Here is a 19,377-nt window from a genome sequence, read left to right as displayed (position 1 = left end):
CTCAGATGCAACACATCCCCATACAATGAGAGGAGACAAAGGTACCAAGCACAGGAGAATCCAAAGAGCTAGTTGTGGCCCTTCTAGATTTACCTCAGCAATATCTTTAAACAGAGGCTGGAAGTAAGCAAAAAAACATGTTATTGGAGCACATGGCAAAGTTGAAACTACGTCCCTATTCTGTAGCCTACATGGTTTAACTAGCCTATATGTCAAATCTAATTTATAGGCTACCTCTTAGATGCTTCATGCCACACCATTCATTCACAAGCATGGATCATAGTAATGTTTTAGTAAATATATTGCTAATCTGATAAACATCTATAAAAAATCTGTTAATACAGGGATGAGATGAGACTCATTCTCATGTTGAAAAGTAAAATGACCAAAGATGGATTACCTCATTACTTTCATCTGACTGATGAGGAAAAACAGTGGTGACTAGGAGGTTTTTAATAAATAGGAAATTGTAACAAGTTGAAGATAGAAATAAGTGGATCATACAGTGTGCTGAACTGGTTTAGGTTCGTCACACAATATAAACTGACAAAGACAGATACAGTAAAATATTATTCACTTCGTTTGATTTCAGTGAGCTCAGGTCAGGGAGAGAAGCTCTCTTAATTGAGGCAGAGATGAACGCTGTTGGAGGAACACAGAGGAGAACAGTAAAGCTAGATCACAGTCCATCTCTTACCTGGGCATGGTACTGGCTGACCTGGTGTAAGAAGTCAATCACAACTTCATTCCCCACAGCCTTAGCCTAAGAGAGAAAACCTAATGATCCATCTTACATAACTAGTCTGGGTTACCTTCATCAAATCACATTTTATTGGTCACATACACACGTTTAGCAGTTGTAGCGAAATGCTTGTGTTTTTAGCTCCAACAGCGTAGTAATATCTAACAATTCACAGCAATACACACATCTAAAAGTAAAAGAATGGAATGACAGAGTGGCATAGACTAAAATACAGTCGAATAGAATACAGTATATACATATGAGATGAGTACAGCAAAAATATGTAATCATTAGTGACTAGTGTTCCATTATTAAAGTGGCTAGTGATTTCAAGTCTATGTATATGGGGCAGCAGCCTCTAAGGTGCAGGGTTACATAAACGGGTGGAAGCCGCCTAGTGATGGCTATTTAACAGTCTGATGGCCTTGAGATTGAAGCTGTTTTTCAGTCCGTCGGGCCCAGCTTTGATGCACCTGTACTGACCTCAACTTCTGGATGATAGCTGGGTGAACAGGCACTGGCTCGGGTGGTTGTTGTCCTTGATGATCTTTTTGGCCTTCCTGTGATATCGGGTGCTGTAGGTGTCCTGGAGGTCAGGTAGTTAACGGTAATGCATTGGGCAGACCGCACCACCCTCTGGAGCGCCCTGCGGTTGCGGGCGGTGCAGTTGCCGTACCAGGTGGTGATAAAGTCCAACAGTATGCTCTCAATTGTGCATCTGTAAAAGTTTGTGAGGGTTTTAGGTGCCAAGACAAATTTCTTTAGCCTCCTGAGGTTGAAGAGGCGCTTTTGCGCCTTCTTCACCACACTGCCTGTGGGTGGACCATTTCAGATCGTCAGTGATGTGTATGCCAAGGAACTTGAAGCTTTCCACCTGCTCCACTCTGATGTTTCCTGAAGTCCATGATCAGCTCCTTTGTTTTGTCAACATTGTGGGAGAGGTTATTTTACTGGGACCACACTCCCAGGGCACTCAACACCTCCCTGTAGGCTGTCTCGTCATTGTTGGTAGTCAGGTCTACTACTGTTGTGTCGTCTGCAAACTTGATTGAGTTGGAGGTGTGCGTGGCCACCCAGTCATGGGTAAACAGGGAGTACAGGAGGGGGCTGAGCACACACCCTTGTGGGGCCCCTGTGTTGTGGATCAGCGAAATGTTGGTGTTGTTTCCTACCTTCACCACCTGGATGCTGCCCGTCAGGAAGTCCAGGACCCAGTTGCACAGGGCGGGGGTTCAGACCCAGGGCCCCGAGCTTAATGATGAGCTTGGAGGGTACTATGGTGTTGAATGCTGAGCTATTGTCAATGAACAGCATTCTTACATAGGTATTCCTCTTGTCCAGGTGGGACAGGGCAGGGTGCAGGGTAATGGCGATTGCATCGTCTGTGGATCTATTGGGGCGGTAAGCAAATTGAAGTGGGTCTATGGTGTCAGGTAAGGTAGAGGTGATATGATCCTTAACTAACCTCTCAAAGCACTTCATGATGACAAAAGTGAGTGCTATGGGGCGATAGTCATTTAGTATACAATCCTTTACTTTTCATGTTACATAACTAGTCTGTGTTACCTTTACTATGCATGTTACATAACTAATCTGTTACCTTCACGATCCATGTTTGTAAGTTGGAGAGAGACTCCCAGTCCCAAACACTCACCACCTCCATCGGAGTCTGCCCGTCGTAGCCTGGCGTGTCCAGGTCTCCCCCGGCCAGGTGCCACATCTCCAGGCCCTCAATGTCAGCACTGGCTGCCAGACTGCGACACAGTACCAGATAATTCATTGGGAGGGTTGATATTCAAGAGGTTCCATGATAAAGGGACGAAACAAGCAATCAGATATCTACAGTAATAACATCAGGTTTTATAGTATAATCTTAGAATAAACCCGCTACTTGATTCTGAATAGGACTGAGTGTGCTTGTTTGCCTCCAGAGACAAAGGTCTTGCTCCAGTAACAGACTAAATCTATCTTTTCTAAAAGTGAGGATTTCAGCTAAACGGAGCAATTCAGGGTTCTGTGGTGTTGGTGATGTTTGGATGCTGCAGAGGTCTGAAGCTATGTGGTCAGGGAGCATTCCAAGTGTTTACGCAAGACAACTAGGACAACTGGTCGTACCTGCACAAACTATGTAGGATCAGTATTGGACAATACATGTGTGAGAAAGTGCTGTGTGTTTCTCACCTGCACAGCTCTGAGCCGGCATCCTCCAACTCATCCCTGGAGAACTGAGCTCCAGTCTTTCTCAGCAGCTTCACCACCTCTTTGTGTCTGGATGGACAGACAGACACACACGCATAGATATGACCGACCCTTTTCAAATACAGATGCTATACACAGTGTATTAGAATCAAGGAAAAGATGAAAGGTAGAAAGAAAATCAACATCACACAGTGTGAGTCAGAGTTCAACTGAAACCATAAGGTGGAACACTACTGATCCATTGTTTGAGGTCTGATTTATTAGGACTGCAATGTGTATTAGTCATATTTCTAGTTTTCAAAGTATCTGCTGACAGTGACCGGTTATGGCACTGTGACTGGGTGCTAAACGAGTAGCGACAAGTTCCAGTTAACCACCCATACATGGAATCTTAACAGAACATCTTATTTTTATTTTATAATTTGGGGGGGGGCTTGCCTGTTCTGCATGTTATTTTGGCATTATGTGTGTCACATACATCTACAAACAATGTAAACTATTTTTTGAAATATATATATTAGAGGTCGACCGATTATGATTTTTCGACGCCAATACCGATTATTGGAGGACCAAAAAAGCCGATACCAATTAATCGGCAGATAGATAAGACACACACATATATTTGTAATAATGACAATTACAACAATACTGAATCAACACTTATTTTAACTTAATATAATACATCAATAAAATCAATTTAGCCTCAAATAAATAATCAAACATGTTCAATTTGGTTTAAATAATGCAAAAACAAAGTGTTGGAGAAGAAAGTAAAAGTGCAATATGTGCCATGTAAAAAAGCTAACGTTTAAGTTCCTTGCTCAGAACATATGAAAGCTGGTGGTTCCTTTTAACATGAGACTTCAATATTCCCAGGTAAGAAGTTTTAGGTTGTAGTTATTATAGGACTTTTTCTCTCTATACCATTTGTATTTCATATACCTTTGACTGTTGGATGTTCTAATAGGTACTTTAGTATTGCCAGCCTAATCTCGGGAGTTGAATGGCTTGAAGTCATAAACAGCGCAATGCTTGAAGCACAGCGAAGAGCTGCTGGCAAATGCACGAAAGTGCTGTTTGAATGAATGCTTACGAGCCTGGTGCTGCCTACCACCGCTCAGTCAGACTGCTCTATCAAATCATAGACTTAATTATAATATCATAACACACAGGAATACGAGCCTTAGGTCATTAATATGGTCAAATCCGGAAACGATCATTTCAAAAACAAAACGTTTATTATTTCAGTGAAATACGGAACCGTTCCGTATTTTATCTAACGGGTGGCATCCATAAGTCTAAATTTTGCTGTTAAATTGCACAACCTTCAAAGTTATGTCATAATTATGTAAAATTCTGGCAAATTAATGACGGTCTTTGTTAGGAAGAAATGGTCTTCACAGAGTTCGCAACGAGCCAGGCGGCCCAAACTGCTGCATATACCCCGACTCTGCTTGCACAGAACGCAAGAAAAGTGACACAATTTCCCTAGTTAAAAGAAATTCATGTTAGCAGGAAATATTAACTAAATACGCAGGTTTAAAAATATATACTTGTGTATTGATTTTAACCTGTTGGGTCTAGGGGGCAGCATTTGCACGTCTGGATAAAAAAAATGTACCCGATTTAATCTGGTTACTAATCCTACCCAGTAACTAGAATATGCATATACTTATTATATATGGATAGAAAACACTCTAAAGTTTCCAAAACTGTTTGAATGGTGTCTGTGAGTATAACAGAACTCATTTGGCAGGCAAAACCCTGAGACATTTTCTGACAGGAAGTGGATACCTGATGTGTTGTATTGACTTTAAACCTATCCCATTGAAAAACACAGGGGTTTAGGAATATTTTGGCACTTCCTATTGCTTCCACTAGATGTCACCAGCCTTTACAAAGTGTTTTGAGTCTTCTGGAGGGAGATCTGACCGAACAAGAGCCATGGAACGGTGATGTCCCATTAGACACCTGGCGCGCTACTTCATGTTGGGTACCCTGTTCCAATACGTTATAAAAGAGTATGCATTCGTCCACCTTGAATATGATTCATGTTCTGGTTAAAAAAGGCCCTAATGATTTATGCTATACAACGTTTGACATGTTTGAACGAACGGAAATATATTTTTTCCCCTCGTTCATGACGAGAAGTCCGGCTGGCTTACATCATGTGCTAACGAGACGGAGATTTTTGGACATAAATGATGAGCTTTTTTGAACAAAACTACATTCGTTATGGACCTGTGATACCTGGAAGTGACATCTGATGAAGAGAATCAAAGGTAATGGATTATTTACATAGTATTTTCGATTTTAGATCTCCCCAACATGACGTCTAGTCTGTATCGCAACGCGTATTTTTCTGGGCGCAGTGCTCAGATTATTGCAAAGTGTGATTTCCCAGTAAGGTTATTTTTAAATCTGGCAAGTTGATTGCGTTCAAGAGATGTAAATCTATAATTCTTTAAATGACAATATAATATTTTACCAATGTTTTCTAATTTTAATTATTTAATTTCTGACGCTGACTTGACTGCCGGTTATTGGAGGGAAACGATTTCCTCAACATCAATGCCATAGTAAAACGCTGTTTTTGTATATAAATATGAACTTGATAGAACTAAAAATGCATGCATTGTCTAACATAATGTCCTAGGAGTGTCATCTGATGGAGATTGTAAAAGGTTAGTGCATCATTTTAGCTGGTTTTATGGTTTTGGTGACCCTGTCTTTGACTTGACAAAACATTACACACAACTCTTGTAAATGTACTGTCCTAACATACTCTAAATTTATGCTTTCGCCGTAAAACCTTTTTGAAATCGTAAAACGTGGTTAGATTAAGGAGATGTTTATCTTTCAAATGGTGTAACATAGTTGTATTTTTGAAAAATTTGAATTTTGACATTTATTTGGATTCAAATTTGCCGCTCTTGAAATGCACCTGCTGTTGATGGAGTGCACCACGGGTGGCACGCTAGCGTCCCACCTAGCCCCAAGAGGTTAAGAAAGGCATTGATGTTGATGGTTAGGTACACATTGGTGCAACGACAGTGTTTTTATTCGCGAATGCGCTTGTTAAATCACCCGTTTGGCGAAGTAGGCTGTGATTCAATGACAAATTAACAGGCACCGCATCGATTATATACAACGCAGGACAAGCTAGATGAACTAGTAATATTATCAACCATGTGTAGTTAACTAGTGATTATGCTAGCTGGCACCTTACCTTGGATCCTTGCTGCACTCGCATAACAGGTAGTCAGCCTGCCATGCAGTCTCCTCGTGGAGTGCAATGTAATCGGCCATAATTGGTGTCCAAAAATGCCGATTACCAATTGTTATGAAAACTTGAAATCGGCCCTAATTAATCGGCCAACCTCTATTGGAAACAGCACCAACCTACATGTAAGACTGACCACAGCTCCCCTTGTCCCATGACACAAAGAGAGTGGGGGCCAACTACCCCAGGACATTGTAATATAGCACAGCTCATTGGTAAAAAATGTCAAGTGTGGTGTTATATGGAGGGTGTAAAGACCCTAGCACAATTGGACACGGGCTCAGGTATCCATCAGAAGTGAGGAATAGAAAAAACGTATTTAGTAAAAAACGTAACACAAATTAGACCACTGGCAGAAATCATGAGCAATAGAGAAAGTGGATCTGAGGAGGCCAATGGCACTGAAATTCCCTTTCTGGGTTGGATGGACATTTGTTTTAGTTTGTTTGATCCCAAAGCTGAGGTCATTGCAGGAAAACAGTTTAGGGTTCCGATATTAGTCACAAATGAAAGACTGGAGAAACCAATAATTTTATTTAATTGAAGAAATAGTTAAAACAAAAAGTAACAAGGAGCCCTCAGAGCTGATGTATACAGTAAAGATGCTTAGAAATGTACTTAACCTAGGACAGGGAAAGGCAAAGACTCTACTCACTCTGCTTCAGCACTCAGAGTACATGGAGGAATGCCTGCTGTTGTCATTCCAGATGGACAAACAAAATGGATTCATCCCTCTATCCCTTCAATTATGAAATTGTGTTATTTGAACCGGACGTGAGAGTGATCTGTGGCCTGGACCTACAAAGTCAGGTCGTGAAAACATCAAAACGGCCATCACGAAAAGTTGACATTGCAGTAGTGAATACTACCAAACATGACATTACCAAGACAAACAGTGATAGGGACATTACAGAGAGTAGTAGCTTGTCACCCGTTTCCTGTGCCCAGTGGAGAAAAGGTTACTGTAGCACAGGTTCAGGACAGATCCCCACAGGAGCCTGGCCCTGACAACAGTCACATGGAGTGGTGGGACCCACCTGAACAACAAGAATTAGTCAAACAGATGCTCAGAGAGGAATCAGCTGTTTCCGCCAAAGATGACATGGACATAGGGTGTATTGAAAATCTCAGAATGGAGATAACTGTGACTGATAACATACCAGTGGCAAAGAGATGCAACGGTGTGCCACGCCCCTTGTATGCTGAGGTGAAAAGCCACCTTCAGGGGCTCCTGAACAAAAACTTCATCAGCAAGTCAACTTCATCATACACATCACCTCTGGTCTGTGTATGGAAAAAGGATGGGGTTTAAGACCTTGTTAAATCCCTGGAATCAACACAAAGACTGTTCTGGACAGGCATCCCATACCCTGTAATACAGGAAATACTTGATGGTTTGGGAGGAAACTCATGGTTTACAGTTTTAGATCAAGGAAAGGCATACCACCAAGACTTTGTGGGAGAGGAGTCCAGAAAATACACTTCCTCACCCCTTGGGCCTTATATGAATGGAATAGAATTCCCTTTGGCTTATCAAACAGTCCCTCTGCCTTCCAACGAAGCATGGAGGAAAGTTTAGGGGGTATAAAAGAGAGAATCTGTATACCATATTTGGATGATGTTCTTGTTTTTAGTCAGTCATTTGAACAACATGTGGAAGATGTCCGTCAGGTACTTAGGCAGCAAAATAAATGGGGTATTAAACTCAGGGCTGATAAGTGTGACCTACTCAAGAATGAGGTCCATTATCTGGGAAAAATAATTTCTGCTGAGGTTTACAGAATGGATGTTAAAGAAATTGTAGCAGTGCAAGAACTGGTAAACAGGCCACCAAATGTGAGAGAGCTGAGGAAACTACTGGGGTTTCTAGGGTACTATAGGGGTTATGTTCAGAACTTCTCACAACATGCTAAATGTCTCTATGACTTACTAGCAGTGAAGTCGGAGAATCTTGGAACTGAAAAGTCAAAGAACTAAGCCTAAACCAACAGAATGCCAACAAGAGTCATACAAAGTCAAACAGTTACTGCAAGAGTGGAACAGGCTCCATGTCTCACCAGATGGATCATTACAAAGGAAAACAGCAAAAAGGACACAAGTTGTGGTACCAAGTCAGTATAGAACCCTGATTTACAGTACTTACACACTGAAATGGCCAATCTAGGAACAGGAAGAGTGTTGAACTTAGCACGAGAATGATTTTATTAGCCGCGCATGCAACATGACATTGAACATTTTATCACTAAAGTGTGTAAGTGTATCAAACAAAAGAAACCCAGTGTAATAACTAGGGCCCCAATGCAACATGTATAACCTACAGCTCCTATCCAGAGGATTTCAATTGACCATGTGCATTTGGAGAAAAGCAGAGGGGGCTACGAGTACATTTGAGATATTTTAGATAACTTTACAAAATGTGCACAAGCCTACCCCACCAGAAATAAGTCAGGGAAAACTGCAGCAAAAAAGCTTTGATGATTTTTTTCCCAAAGTTTGGCTTTGTGTCAAAAATCCATCATGATCAGGGAAGAGTTTGTAAATCAGTTATTCAGAGCCTTGCAGAACTGTACAGGAATAGCCAATTCCAGAACCTCTCCATATCATCCACATGAGAAGAGATTTAACTGTAAACTGTTGTCAATGTTGCGCACACTAGATGAAGAGAAAAAGGCCAACAGGGGTGATTATCTGAACAAGGTCATTCATGCATATAATTGTACCACCAGTGATGCTACTGGGTTCCCACTGTATTTCCTGCTATTTGGAAGGGCTCCACTGCTACCTGTTGACCTTGTCTTTGACTTACATATAAAGGAACAGGAGAAATCATACCAGTAATATGCTAAGAAGTGGCAGTAACAGATTGTGGAAGCCTATGACATCGCCATTAGAAACATGGAGAAATCAACGGCAAAAGGAAAAGCCTACTACGATTGGAAGAAAATGAGTTTGGTTCTGGTCTCAGGGGATCGTGTACTGGTGAGGAACATGTCAGAACGTGGGGGGCCGGGAAAGCTAAGATCACACTGGGAGGACCAAATACATGTGGTGGTAACCAGGAAAGGTGATGCTAGCCCTGTCTGAGGTCAAACCCAAGAGGGGTACAGGCAGGGCCCGGGTTCTGCGTCGCAATATGCTCATGTCATGTAATTCCCTACCATTTGAGGAACCTGTTGAAACACCCAGTAGAGGTCTGTGGAGAAGGGAACCACCCCAGCAAAAGCAGCAAAATGGGGAGAGCGCTGAGTCTGAGAGCTCAGATGAGGATTCTTATCCAGTATTCATCAACAGGCCACATAGGGATGAAGAGAGCAGACAGAGTAGCACAGCTAGTATCAGATAATAGTGAGGAACAGGGTCAGACTGATAGAAACTTCACTGTGAAGGAGTGCCAGCCAGTCCTCAGAGAGATCCCGGAGAAGACAGGTAAATATGGAAACAGCTGAGGGCTCAGAGACTCAATCATCTCATGATGAAGTGTACACTGATTCATTGGGGTCACCCATGACCTTGCCCCGCCGTTCAGCCCAGCAGAGGAGGCCCAGAGACATTCTAACCTATAACACTTTAGGGCTGCCAGGCTCTTATCAGGATACCAACTAGAGATGTTCTGATGTGTATATATTTTCTAGTTTATCTTTACTAATCACAGTGTGATAATGTTTAGTGGGGGTTGCGTCTTCGCCCATAAAGGTAGACTGGACATGTCTAGATAGTTATATGGCTGTTAGCCCAGTTCTCTCAGTTGTTCTCATGACCAGTACTTACATGTTCTGTTTGTTTTGAGGCCAGTGAAATGTTTGGGAAAACATTTTGTTTTTGCAGGGGGGGCGTTGTAAGGGGCTTAATACAGTTGTATTCCAGCCACTAGGGGGTACTCTGGTGAAGCCCATGGGAAATAAAGAAATATAGTTTAAGTGAATTGGGGAGAGGAAGAAAAATAAACAAAAAAAGTGCTGTAAATTGCTGTTACATGTGCTGACATGATTAAAAGTGAAGTAAACTGTACCTTCCGCGTTGTAGTTTATATTATAAGCTCATAGAAAGGGTAACAATATCATTACTGTGTGATGCACACCCCCCTCCCTGGGCAGATAGAAGCCATCATTTAGAATGGGCTACTGGGGGCTTGAATCATAAGGGATGGGTGAACATCTACTGTAGAGGCAAAGCTTTTAAGGACATATCATACTCCATTTCCACCAACGCCATCCCTCTATTCCTTAATGGACCTCAGCCACCCCCCCAAAATGTAAAGCTCTCGTCTTTGCCCACATGTTAGCTCAGTCCTACCTGAAGCGCACAGCATTGCGTAGTGGTGTGTCCCCATAGCGGTCTTTGGCGTAGACAGTGGCGCCCTGGCTCAGTAGATACTGCACCACTTTGAGGTGGCCCTCACAGGAAGCGATGTGCAGAGGGGTACGTCCATCATAGTCCCCCAGACTTAGGTTACTGCCCTGATGACAAGAAACACATCTCATACTTTATAGTTAAATAATAAATCAATATTACTCTGTCATGGTAATACTGTGTATTTTAAAACAATGTATTGAGGTATCAAACCCATGTAGTGAATGTTGTGCTACACATTGACCTGTTGCACACCTTACTGTCACCGTTCAGACTCATCTCGAATTGATACTGGGTGGTTCGAAACTCTGAATGCTGATTGGCTGACAGCCGTGGTATATCAGACCGTATTCAACGTGCATGACAAAACATACATTTTTACTGCTCTAATTAAGTTGGTAACCAGTTTATAATAGCAATAAGGCACCTCGGTTGGTTTGTGATATATGGCCAATATACTACAGCTAAGGGCTGTGTCCAAGCACTCCATGTTGAGTCATGCGTAAGAACAGCCCTTATCCGTGCATTAGAACAGCCCTTAGCCGTGGTATATTGGCAATATACCACACCCTCTCGGGCCTTATTGCTTAAATATATCACCTATAAAATAGGTTCAACCAACTGTAGCGTGGGACTGAGGGAGTAATACAAGCACACACATTTTTCTCTTTTACCCTGTACACTGATGATGTTCTGGGTCAATTTGACCCAATACACTAAATACAGTAAGTACATAAATACATGATTATAACCTCCAAACATTAATTTTCAGTAGTTGAGGATGTCCTCTTTAATATGCTGTATTTGCTATGTTTATATACCAAACTATTCAAAATGTAGAGCCAGATGTTTGATAATTAAACCAAAGTCATAAATCAAATGACATTTTAACAATTTTTTTGCCCAACTCCAGATCACTATCCTTACAGGTGAACACAGTCTTCAGAGTGGAACAGGAATAGATAGAACTGGTATTTAACATTGGATTTTGAGAGTCATTTGGGCTACTAGGCATCTATCTGCATTCTGAATTGAGCCGGTGAATGTAGCAGAACCAGTCAGGTCATCATAACATATGTGACGTTCATGGTACAGTGCAAAGTCTGTGGTATCAGTATGGAAACGTGTCATATAACACACAAACATATGGTTTGAACTCTGTCCTACAGTCCTGTAATCATGTGGTTAGAACAGGTATTTTCTTCTCCCCTCCTTATAGTATGTGAGGTCAGTTGTTGCAGTGATTCTTTTTACTAACAGACATGTTATATTTACGTAAATGTTCCTCACCATCTCCTTTATGGCATCCAAGGCCTCCACGTCTCCCACCTTAGAAGCGGCACAAGCTAAGGTGGGGGTCAGAGCATCCCGGACGGCTTCTAGCTCCTGGAAACATCAGCAGAAAAACCATCAGCTGTCATGTCAATACAAAGACTGACAATCAGTAGAGGAATGCTTTATGTAACGTGTTGTAAGTAACGCCTATAAAAATACACTATCAAGTTGGATTTAACACTTTGGAAAAAACCCAACCTCTTTGGCATTGCAATGACTTGAGAAAGTTGTTTTTTTGTACTTCACTGTCCTATCAGATAAGCCAGAGCCCGATGAAAACATGTCAGGTGGAAAGTAACCCCGTAGACTCAGTGGTGGTGAGTGTGTGTGATGTGGCTGGCTGTGCGGTGGCCTCACCTCCTTACAGCTGATGCTCAGGGACTTGGCGATGACCTGGATGAAGCGACTGTCGCTCAGAGTGAGCTTGGCCCCCTGCAGGTCAGCAATCATCTCTCCCCTCAGGTTCTGACTCAGCATCTGGACAGGTACAACAGAGACAACAAAGGACAGATAACACACAAACACAGTCAATACAGACAAGCATGATCAAGGATTCCACCATCATGTCACTGAGCTTTATCCGCATGTGAATCATCTCTGCCATCTATTGCTGTTATTTTCTTCTTAAAATAGGACTAACACAGATGTCACTCTAAAGTTCAGCCTAATGTTGACATTCGCTTCAAAAGATTTTCTATAAGGGGTGTCGTGTCTTTGGGTACCATTAAATGGAAGACATGTTTATCAATTAGCTCCCTGTAATTATTATCACGTGATTAAATTGATTAATCGTTTAATTGTAATTAACTAGGAGATCGGGGCACCAAGGAGAATATTCAGATTACAAAGCTATAATTTTCCTAATATAACTTTCCTGTACTATAATATTATATTCTATTATAGTATAGGCCGATTATCTTCTGGTTTAAATGGTGTATTTTACCTCGAGTCCAGTCTCATTCCAAACGTCGTAAATTGTTCTATCTGCACGAACCCAGTCTTTACTAAAATCATCCATACATCAATTGTCTTAAAATCATTTATTTACTACACTAAGTAATTAACAGAAAAACATACAAACAGTAATTATCGTCACAAAGGATTGGTAGAGGAATGTGCCCTTGTGGGCTAAACAGGCAGGTCGGCCTGTTGAACAATGGGTCATAAACGGTCAGCTGAGAAGTTACACAGAGTTCATTAATATTAACAATTGAAGGCTCACTCATTCGGGAACAATTGCAATCAATACATATTTACGCTCATGTGTCGTCGTGATCCTTGTTCGAGAGTTCTGTTCTGTTGGGGAGTTTTGTCCGCGTTCTCTCTCTCTCTCTCTCTCTCTCTCTCTCTCGGTTAGAATGGATCTTTCAGAGCGACATTCATTAATGTCGTCATAGAATGGTTGTTTCGTTGGTCTTCTCGTTCGATGATATAATTTACTTAGCTGCAGACTAATAATTCATATCAAAGACTTGTTCTTATTCTGTCGGTATCAATAGTCTAAAAGTTAACCACGTGGTATGGTTCACTTTCAGTAGAGTACTTGGATGGTCAAACCTCTGGCCATAGAGTGTAGGCCTGGTCTGAAGAAATGTAAATCAGGGGGTGTTTTATAGTGCCCATAGAACAGGCTTGTCAAATGACGCCTGGTCCTGTATGGGTCCCTGGGGGCGTGCCTATGACTGAGTTAGAATTGTATTTCTGTAACCAAATCTATCACATTACATCAGTACATAGCATCTCAATGTCTTACAAAAGCTTTATCCTTATTAATACATTCTATACAACCATTATGATGCTATTATATAAACAGTTTTATGGTAATATGGCTATATTGTCTCTTCTGAGTATCACAAAATTGTACCAAGCGTATCAGTTCGTAGCTGGATTCTTCACCAATCTTCCATACCTTCTCCAGAACACAAAATGTCGCTTGGCTCTCCAATTCTATGAGTTGGAAGAATTTCCTGTGTCTCTCTATGGGCCATGTGGCCAGAGACTCTCCTGGAATTTTAGAGTTTTTACGACCCTTTACACACAGGGTGGATTGGGGGGAAGGTAGGGGGTGGTGGTGCAAAAGGGAGGTGGTCAACTGTCCTCCCTGTACCAAAAGAGGCCAACGTCATGACAGGGGCCTACAAAGTGTAGTGAGGTAATGAGTGTGTTTAGATTGGAACTCCTACCTTTATTTTGGCCTCTTTGTTGAGGTCCGTCCTGGCCAGCACGTAGGACAGCTTGCACAGGGCAGCCTCAGAAGTCATGTCACAGCCTGCCACCAGTCCTGCGTCACTCAAGGCCTGAGGGGATCAGGAAAACATGTTAACACACATCCATCCACATCATGTGCACTCTCCCACTGAACACAGTGTTCTGGGGTACCTTTCCGGTGGCGTACGATGTGGTGACAGAACCCCTCAGGCACTGGGTGCAGTTGACCATGATCACGCCCCTCTCTGTGGCATTCCGGAACTCCTCAAGCAGGTCAGCACGGTTGTCAGGGGCGTTTCCACTACCATACGTCTCCAGGACGATGCCCTCCATGGGCGCCTGCAGGAAGGACTTCACCTACACACACACACACACACACACACACACACACAGAGAGAAAAACAGCCAGCAAGATGAGTGGCCATCTTAGTCTGGCTTGTGGACAAAGGAGTGTACGGAGCTAGGGTCAGGTTTAACAACCTGCCCACACCTACCTACCCCCAGGGGTGATTCACTGGCTTTAGGAGATCTCTTTAAAATACCAGCTCTGGCATCTGGAGAGGAGATGGCTCAAATGGCCAGGCAGGGGGAACCATTAACTTCAAGGTTAATGGTTGACAGAGTCATTTCACTTGGCAGCGGACCTTAGACCTAACTTGTGGAGGGAGAGAATCATAGCAAGGTCTCTTCCATTGGATTTTGGATCAAGTGGCTAGCTAGCTAAAAATGTGAACAGAATCCCAAATAAACCCCATGCTGGCAGAGACCATGGAAGGCAGAGGAGAGTCTGATGCATAATCAAAGAAGCAGATAATAACATATAAATAAATAAAAACATTGAGACAGTAAATATTGAGACAGATTGAGACAGTAAAGCCATCCTCCCCTCAATCTGTAGCGAGGGAGGCGTATCTAATTGTTTAAGTGTCTGTGCCAAGCCCCTCGTCTTTAGCGGGTAATTGGACATGCCCCATAACCCTGTCTCATTTTTCACTGGACTAAACGCCGCTGGCAGCCCCAAAGCTGCTCCCGGCTGTATGCAGACCACTTGGAACACCCACACGATGCTGGCTCGTCAGAAGACACAGTAGGACCTGCATGAGAGGATTCACCACAACAGAGCTACAATGAAGAGTTTTAGATAAATATGACCCCAAATGGCTGTTCTGATTTAGTCTTTCTACAATAGGGTATTACTTTCACTATTACTGTATATCAGAAGTAGGAAGACAGTTGTGATTTAGTCTTTCTACAATAAGGTATTACTTTCACTATTACTGTATATCAGAAGTAGGAAGACAGTTGTGATTTAGTCTTTCTACAATAGGGTATTACTTTCACTATTACTGTATATCAGAAGTAGAAAGACAGTTGTGATTTAATGATGTGGTTGAATAGCCAACAGAAACAGGGCAGAGCCACTATCCACCCCTTCTCACCCCCACCCTGGGAAGCCTCTTACGGTCACTGCAGTGATGCCTGGGAAGAGTCTCAGCAGACCCACGTTACGGTTCATCAGAGTGCTCACTCTGAACTGCGCGGTTGTGTTCGCTCGCCACACCGTGTCCCAGTTAACTGCAGGGGAAATGGAAAAAGTTTAGTGAAAAGATCCATCCTAGGCCACGTCAAAGATTTGACTTGATATACACTACCATTCAAAAGTTTGGGGTCACTTAGAAATGTCCTTGTTTTCTCCATTAAAATAACATCCGATTGATTCGAAATACAGTGTAGACATTGTTAATGTTGTAAATGACTATTGTAGCTGGAAAGGGCTGATTTTTAGAAGGCCAGTATCCCGGAGTTGCCTCTTCACTGTTGACGTTGAGACTGGCGTTTTGCGGGTACTATTTAATGAAGCTGCCAGTTGAGGACTTGTGAGGTGTCTGTTTCTCGAACTAGACACTCCAATGTACTTGTGCTCTTGCTCAGTTGTGCACCGGGGCCTCCCAATCCTCTTTCTGCTGTTCTGTGAAGGGAGTAGTACACAGTGTTGTACGAGATCTTCAGTTTCTTGGCAATTTCTCACATGGAATAGCCTTCATTTCTCAGAACAAGCATAGACTGACGAGGGTGCCTCCTGGGTGGCGCAGTGGTCTAAGGCACTGTATCGCAGTGCTTGCTGTGCAACCAGAGATTCTGGGTTTGAGCCCAGGCTCTGTCGCAGCTGGCCGCGACCAGGAGGCCCATGGGGCGGGGCACAATTGGCCCAGCGTCGTCCGGGTTAGGGAGGGTTTGGCCGGCAGGGTTATCCTTGTCTCATCGCGCACTAGTGACTCCTGTGGCGGGCCGGGCGCAGTGCACGCTGACCAGGTCGCCAGGTGTACGGTGTTTCCTCCGACACATTGGTGCGGCTGGCTTCTGGGTTGGATGTGCATTGTGTCAAGAAGCAGTGCGGTTTGGTTGGGTTGTGTTTCGGAAGACGCATGGCTCTCGACTTTCGCCTCTCCCGAGTCCGTATGGGAGTTGCAGCGACGAGACAAGACTAACTACTACCAATTGGATACCATGAAATTGGGGAGAAAAAAGGGGTTAAAAAAGACAATAACATGTTTTAAAAAAGAATAGACTGACGAGTTTCAGAAGAAAGGTTTTGCGGGTACTATTTAATGAAGCTGCCAGTTGAGGACTTGTATATGGCCATTTTTGCCTGTAATCTGAACCCAAAAATGCTGATGCTCAAGATACTCAACTAGTCTAAAGGCCAATTTTATTGCTTCTTTAACCGGTACAACAGTTTTCAGCTATGCTAATGTAACAGTGTAGCTTCCGTCCCTCTCCTCGAACACAGGATGGTTGCTGATAATGGGCCTCTGTATGCTTATGTAGATATTCCATAAAAAAAAAAAAAAAAGAATCAGCCGTTTCCAGCTACAATAGTCATTTACAACATTAACAATGTCTACACTGCATTTCTGATCAATTTGATATTATTTTAAATGGACAAAAATGTGCTTTTCTTTCAAAAACAAGGATATTTCTAAGTGACCCCAAACTTTTGAACGGTAGTATAGATATAAACACATAACAGGACAGACCAAATATTACACCACTTGATTACTTTTAATATCCACTTCAGCATTGGCCAGAGGAGCCAGGTTAGGAGAATTGAAGGCATTGAAACTCCCAGAATCCACCTTGGTCACACGGTTCCCCCGGTACAGCTTGTGGTGGAAATACAGACAAACCTAGAGACGTAGATGGAGAATGAATGAAACCTCCTAAGACATCATTATTAAGCATATACACTGAACCAAAATATAAAACGCAACATGTAAGGTGTCCCATGTTTCATGAGCTGAAAGAAAATACATTTTACATATGCACAAAGCTTATTTCTCTCAAATTTTGTGCACAAATTTGTTTATATCCCTGTTAGTATTTCTCCTTTTAAAAGATATTCCATCCCCTTGACATGTGTGGCATATCAAGAAGCTGATTAAACAGCATGATCATTACACAGGTGCCCCTTGTGCTGGGGACACAAGGCCACTAAAATGTGCGGTTTTGTTACAACACAATGCCACAGATGTCTCAAGTTGAGGGAGTGTGCAATTGGCATGCTGACTGTAAGAATGTCCTACACAGCTGTGGCCAGATAATTGAATGTTCATTTCTGTACCATAAGGCGCCTCCAATGTCATTTTAGAGAATTTGGCAGTATGTCCAACTGGCCTCCAAAACCACAGACCACGTGTATGGCGTTGTGTGGGCAAGCGGTTTGCTGATGTCAACGTTGTGAACAGAGTGCCCTATTGTAATGGTGGGGTTATGGTATGGGCTGCTATGGACATCGAATACAATAGCATTTTATCAAAATCAATTTCAATGCACAGAGATAGCTTGACAAGAACCTGAGGCCCATTGTCCTGCCATTCAGCTTCTCTCCCACTCTAACCCTGGTCTGGGAGTGCCGCAGGCACTTCATGTTTTTGATTTGACCTGCGGCACTCCAGGAACAGGGTTGTCTACCCCTGTACTACTGTTATAGTATATACACGAAGTGTACACAACAAGGTTCCACAGGGATGCTGGCCCATGTTGACGCCAATGCTTCCCACAGTTATGTCATGTTGGCTGGATGTCCTTAAGGTGGTGGACCATTCTTGATGCACATTGGAAACTGTTGAGCTTGAAAAATCTATCAGCGTAGCAGTTCTTCACACAAACTGGTGCGCCTGGCACCTACTACCATACCTCATTCAAAGGCACTTAAATATTTTGTCTTGCCCATTCACCCTCTGAATGGCACACATACACAATCCATGTCTCAAGGCTTAAAAATCCTTCTTTAACCTGCGTCATGACGTGACTATCATTAATGTGATGACTTATTTATCGAATCAACTAACCATGTTTAATTGTTACATGATTAATCAAGTAACAATTAACTCATTAGGAATTTGGGGCACCACGGAAGAAGTTGTTTAACGAGTTACCATCTCCCGAATTAAACTCTAAAGATATATAAATATAGGTTATATCGATAACAGTCACTTACTAATCATTACCTTATATCAGTCTCATTCTGAACGTCGCAGACCTCTTGAATCCACAAGAACCCCAGCCTTTTCTTATTATTAAGTTCTACACAACCTATTTTAATTATTTATTTACTAACTAACTAAATAATAACACAGAATACACACTTACATGAGACAAAAGTCCCTAGTGGACTGACAAGATATGACGGCTTGTTACACATATGGAGAGGGAGGGGTAGATAAAGAGGGAGAGAAAGAGTCAAACTTATTGCACATTTGGAAACTACCCTCAAAAGTAATAATAATACTTTGCTCACAAAACACCGCTCGTTTGGGTAAGGAATGCAATGTATTTACGTGTAGATGTCTCTGTCCTTCGTCTCTCTGGAACCAATCGATCCTTCTATGGAAGTGGCTCGATGGGTGTAAGGCTCTGATTGTCCTCCAGTGGTCATAATGTCCTTAGTTGTTCTAGCATGGAGTGGATGTTTCTTCAGATGCACCAATGATTGTTGAGATGGGATCTTCTCCTTCCTTTCTCGGTAGATAGTCAAATTCTAGATCCCTTTACATGAACAGCTGCAGACTGTCAAATGTTCTGGTCAAGTCTATCTTCTTCACCTCATGTTGAGGGTTTCTAAGCATTTCAACGTGTGGCCACAGCTTCACGTCTGCTGGTCTGGTAGTTGAGGTTATCTTCTCACCTTGTGTTGAGTCTTAGAGTTTCAACCATTCGTAACGTTCAGCTCACGCTGTCCATCTGCTGGTCTGGCATG

At 42.5% G+C, this 19,377-nt stretch overlaps 1 protein-coding gene across 6 annotated transcripts in view; it reads right to left on the bottom strand.

The window, feature by feature from the left end:
- The window catches only part of LOC106594751 (60 kDa lysophospholipase), a 56,403-nt gene that overhangs the window by 868 nt on the left and 36,158 nt on the right, over positions 1-19,377 (bottom strand). For 4 of the 6 annotated variants that reach the window (XM_014186323.2, XM_045716220.1, XM_014186169.2 and 1 more), the window contains 11 exons: positions 17,179-17,305; positions 15,580-15,692; positions 14,289-14,474; positions 14,093-14,206; positions 12,267-12,386; positions 11,865-11,960; positions 10,518-10,681; positions 9,993-10,103; positions 2,924-3,010; positions 2,397-2,496; positions 698-763 (listed from right to left, as the gene is read on the bottom strand). In XM_014186323.2, coding sequence (XP_014041798.2) covers positions 698-763; positions 2,397-2,496; positions 2,924-3,010; positions 9,993-10,103; positions 10,518-10,681; positions 11,865-11,960; positions 12,267-12,386; positions 14,093-14,206; positions 14,289-14,474; positions 15,580-15,692; positions 17,179-17,305 — 1,284 coding nt within the window. The remainder of the gene's footprint in view (positions 1-697; positions 764-2,396; positions 2,497-2,923; positions 3,011-9,992; positions 10,104-10,517; positions 10,682-11,864; positions 11,961-12,266; positions 12,387-14,092; positions 14,207-14,288; positions 14,475-15,579; positions 15,693-17,178; positions 17,306-19,377) is intronic. The other 2 variants (XM_014186287.2, XM_014186372.2) reach the window with 1 other exon arrangement.

Source organism: Salmo salar, chromosome ssa01 (genome assembly GCF_905237065.1).
Source record: "Salmo salar chromosome ssa01, Ssal_v3.1, whole genome shotgun sequence".
Classification (NCBI taxonomy): domain Eukaryota; kingdom Metazoa; phylum Chordata; class Actinopteri; order Salmoniformes; family Salmonidae; genus Salmo; species Salmo salar.
This window is presented reverse-complemented; position numbering and strand designations above follow the sequence as displayed.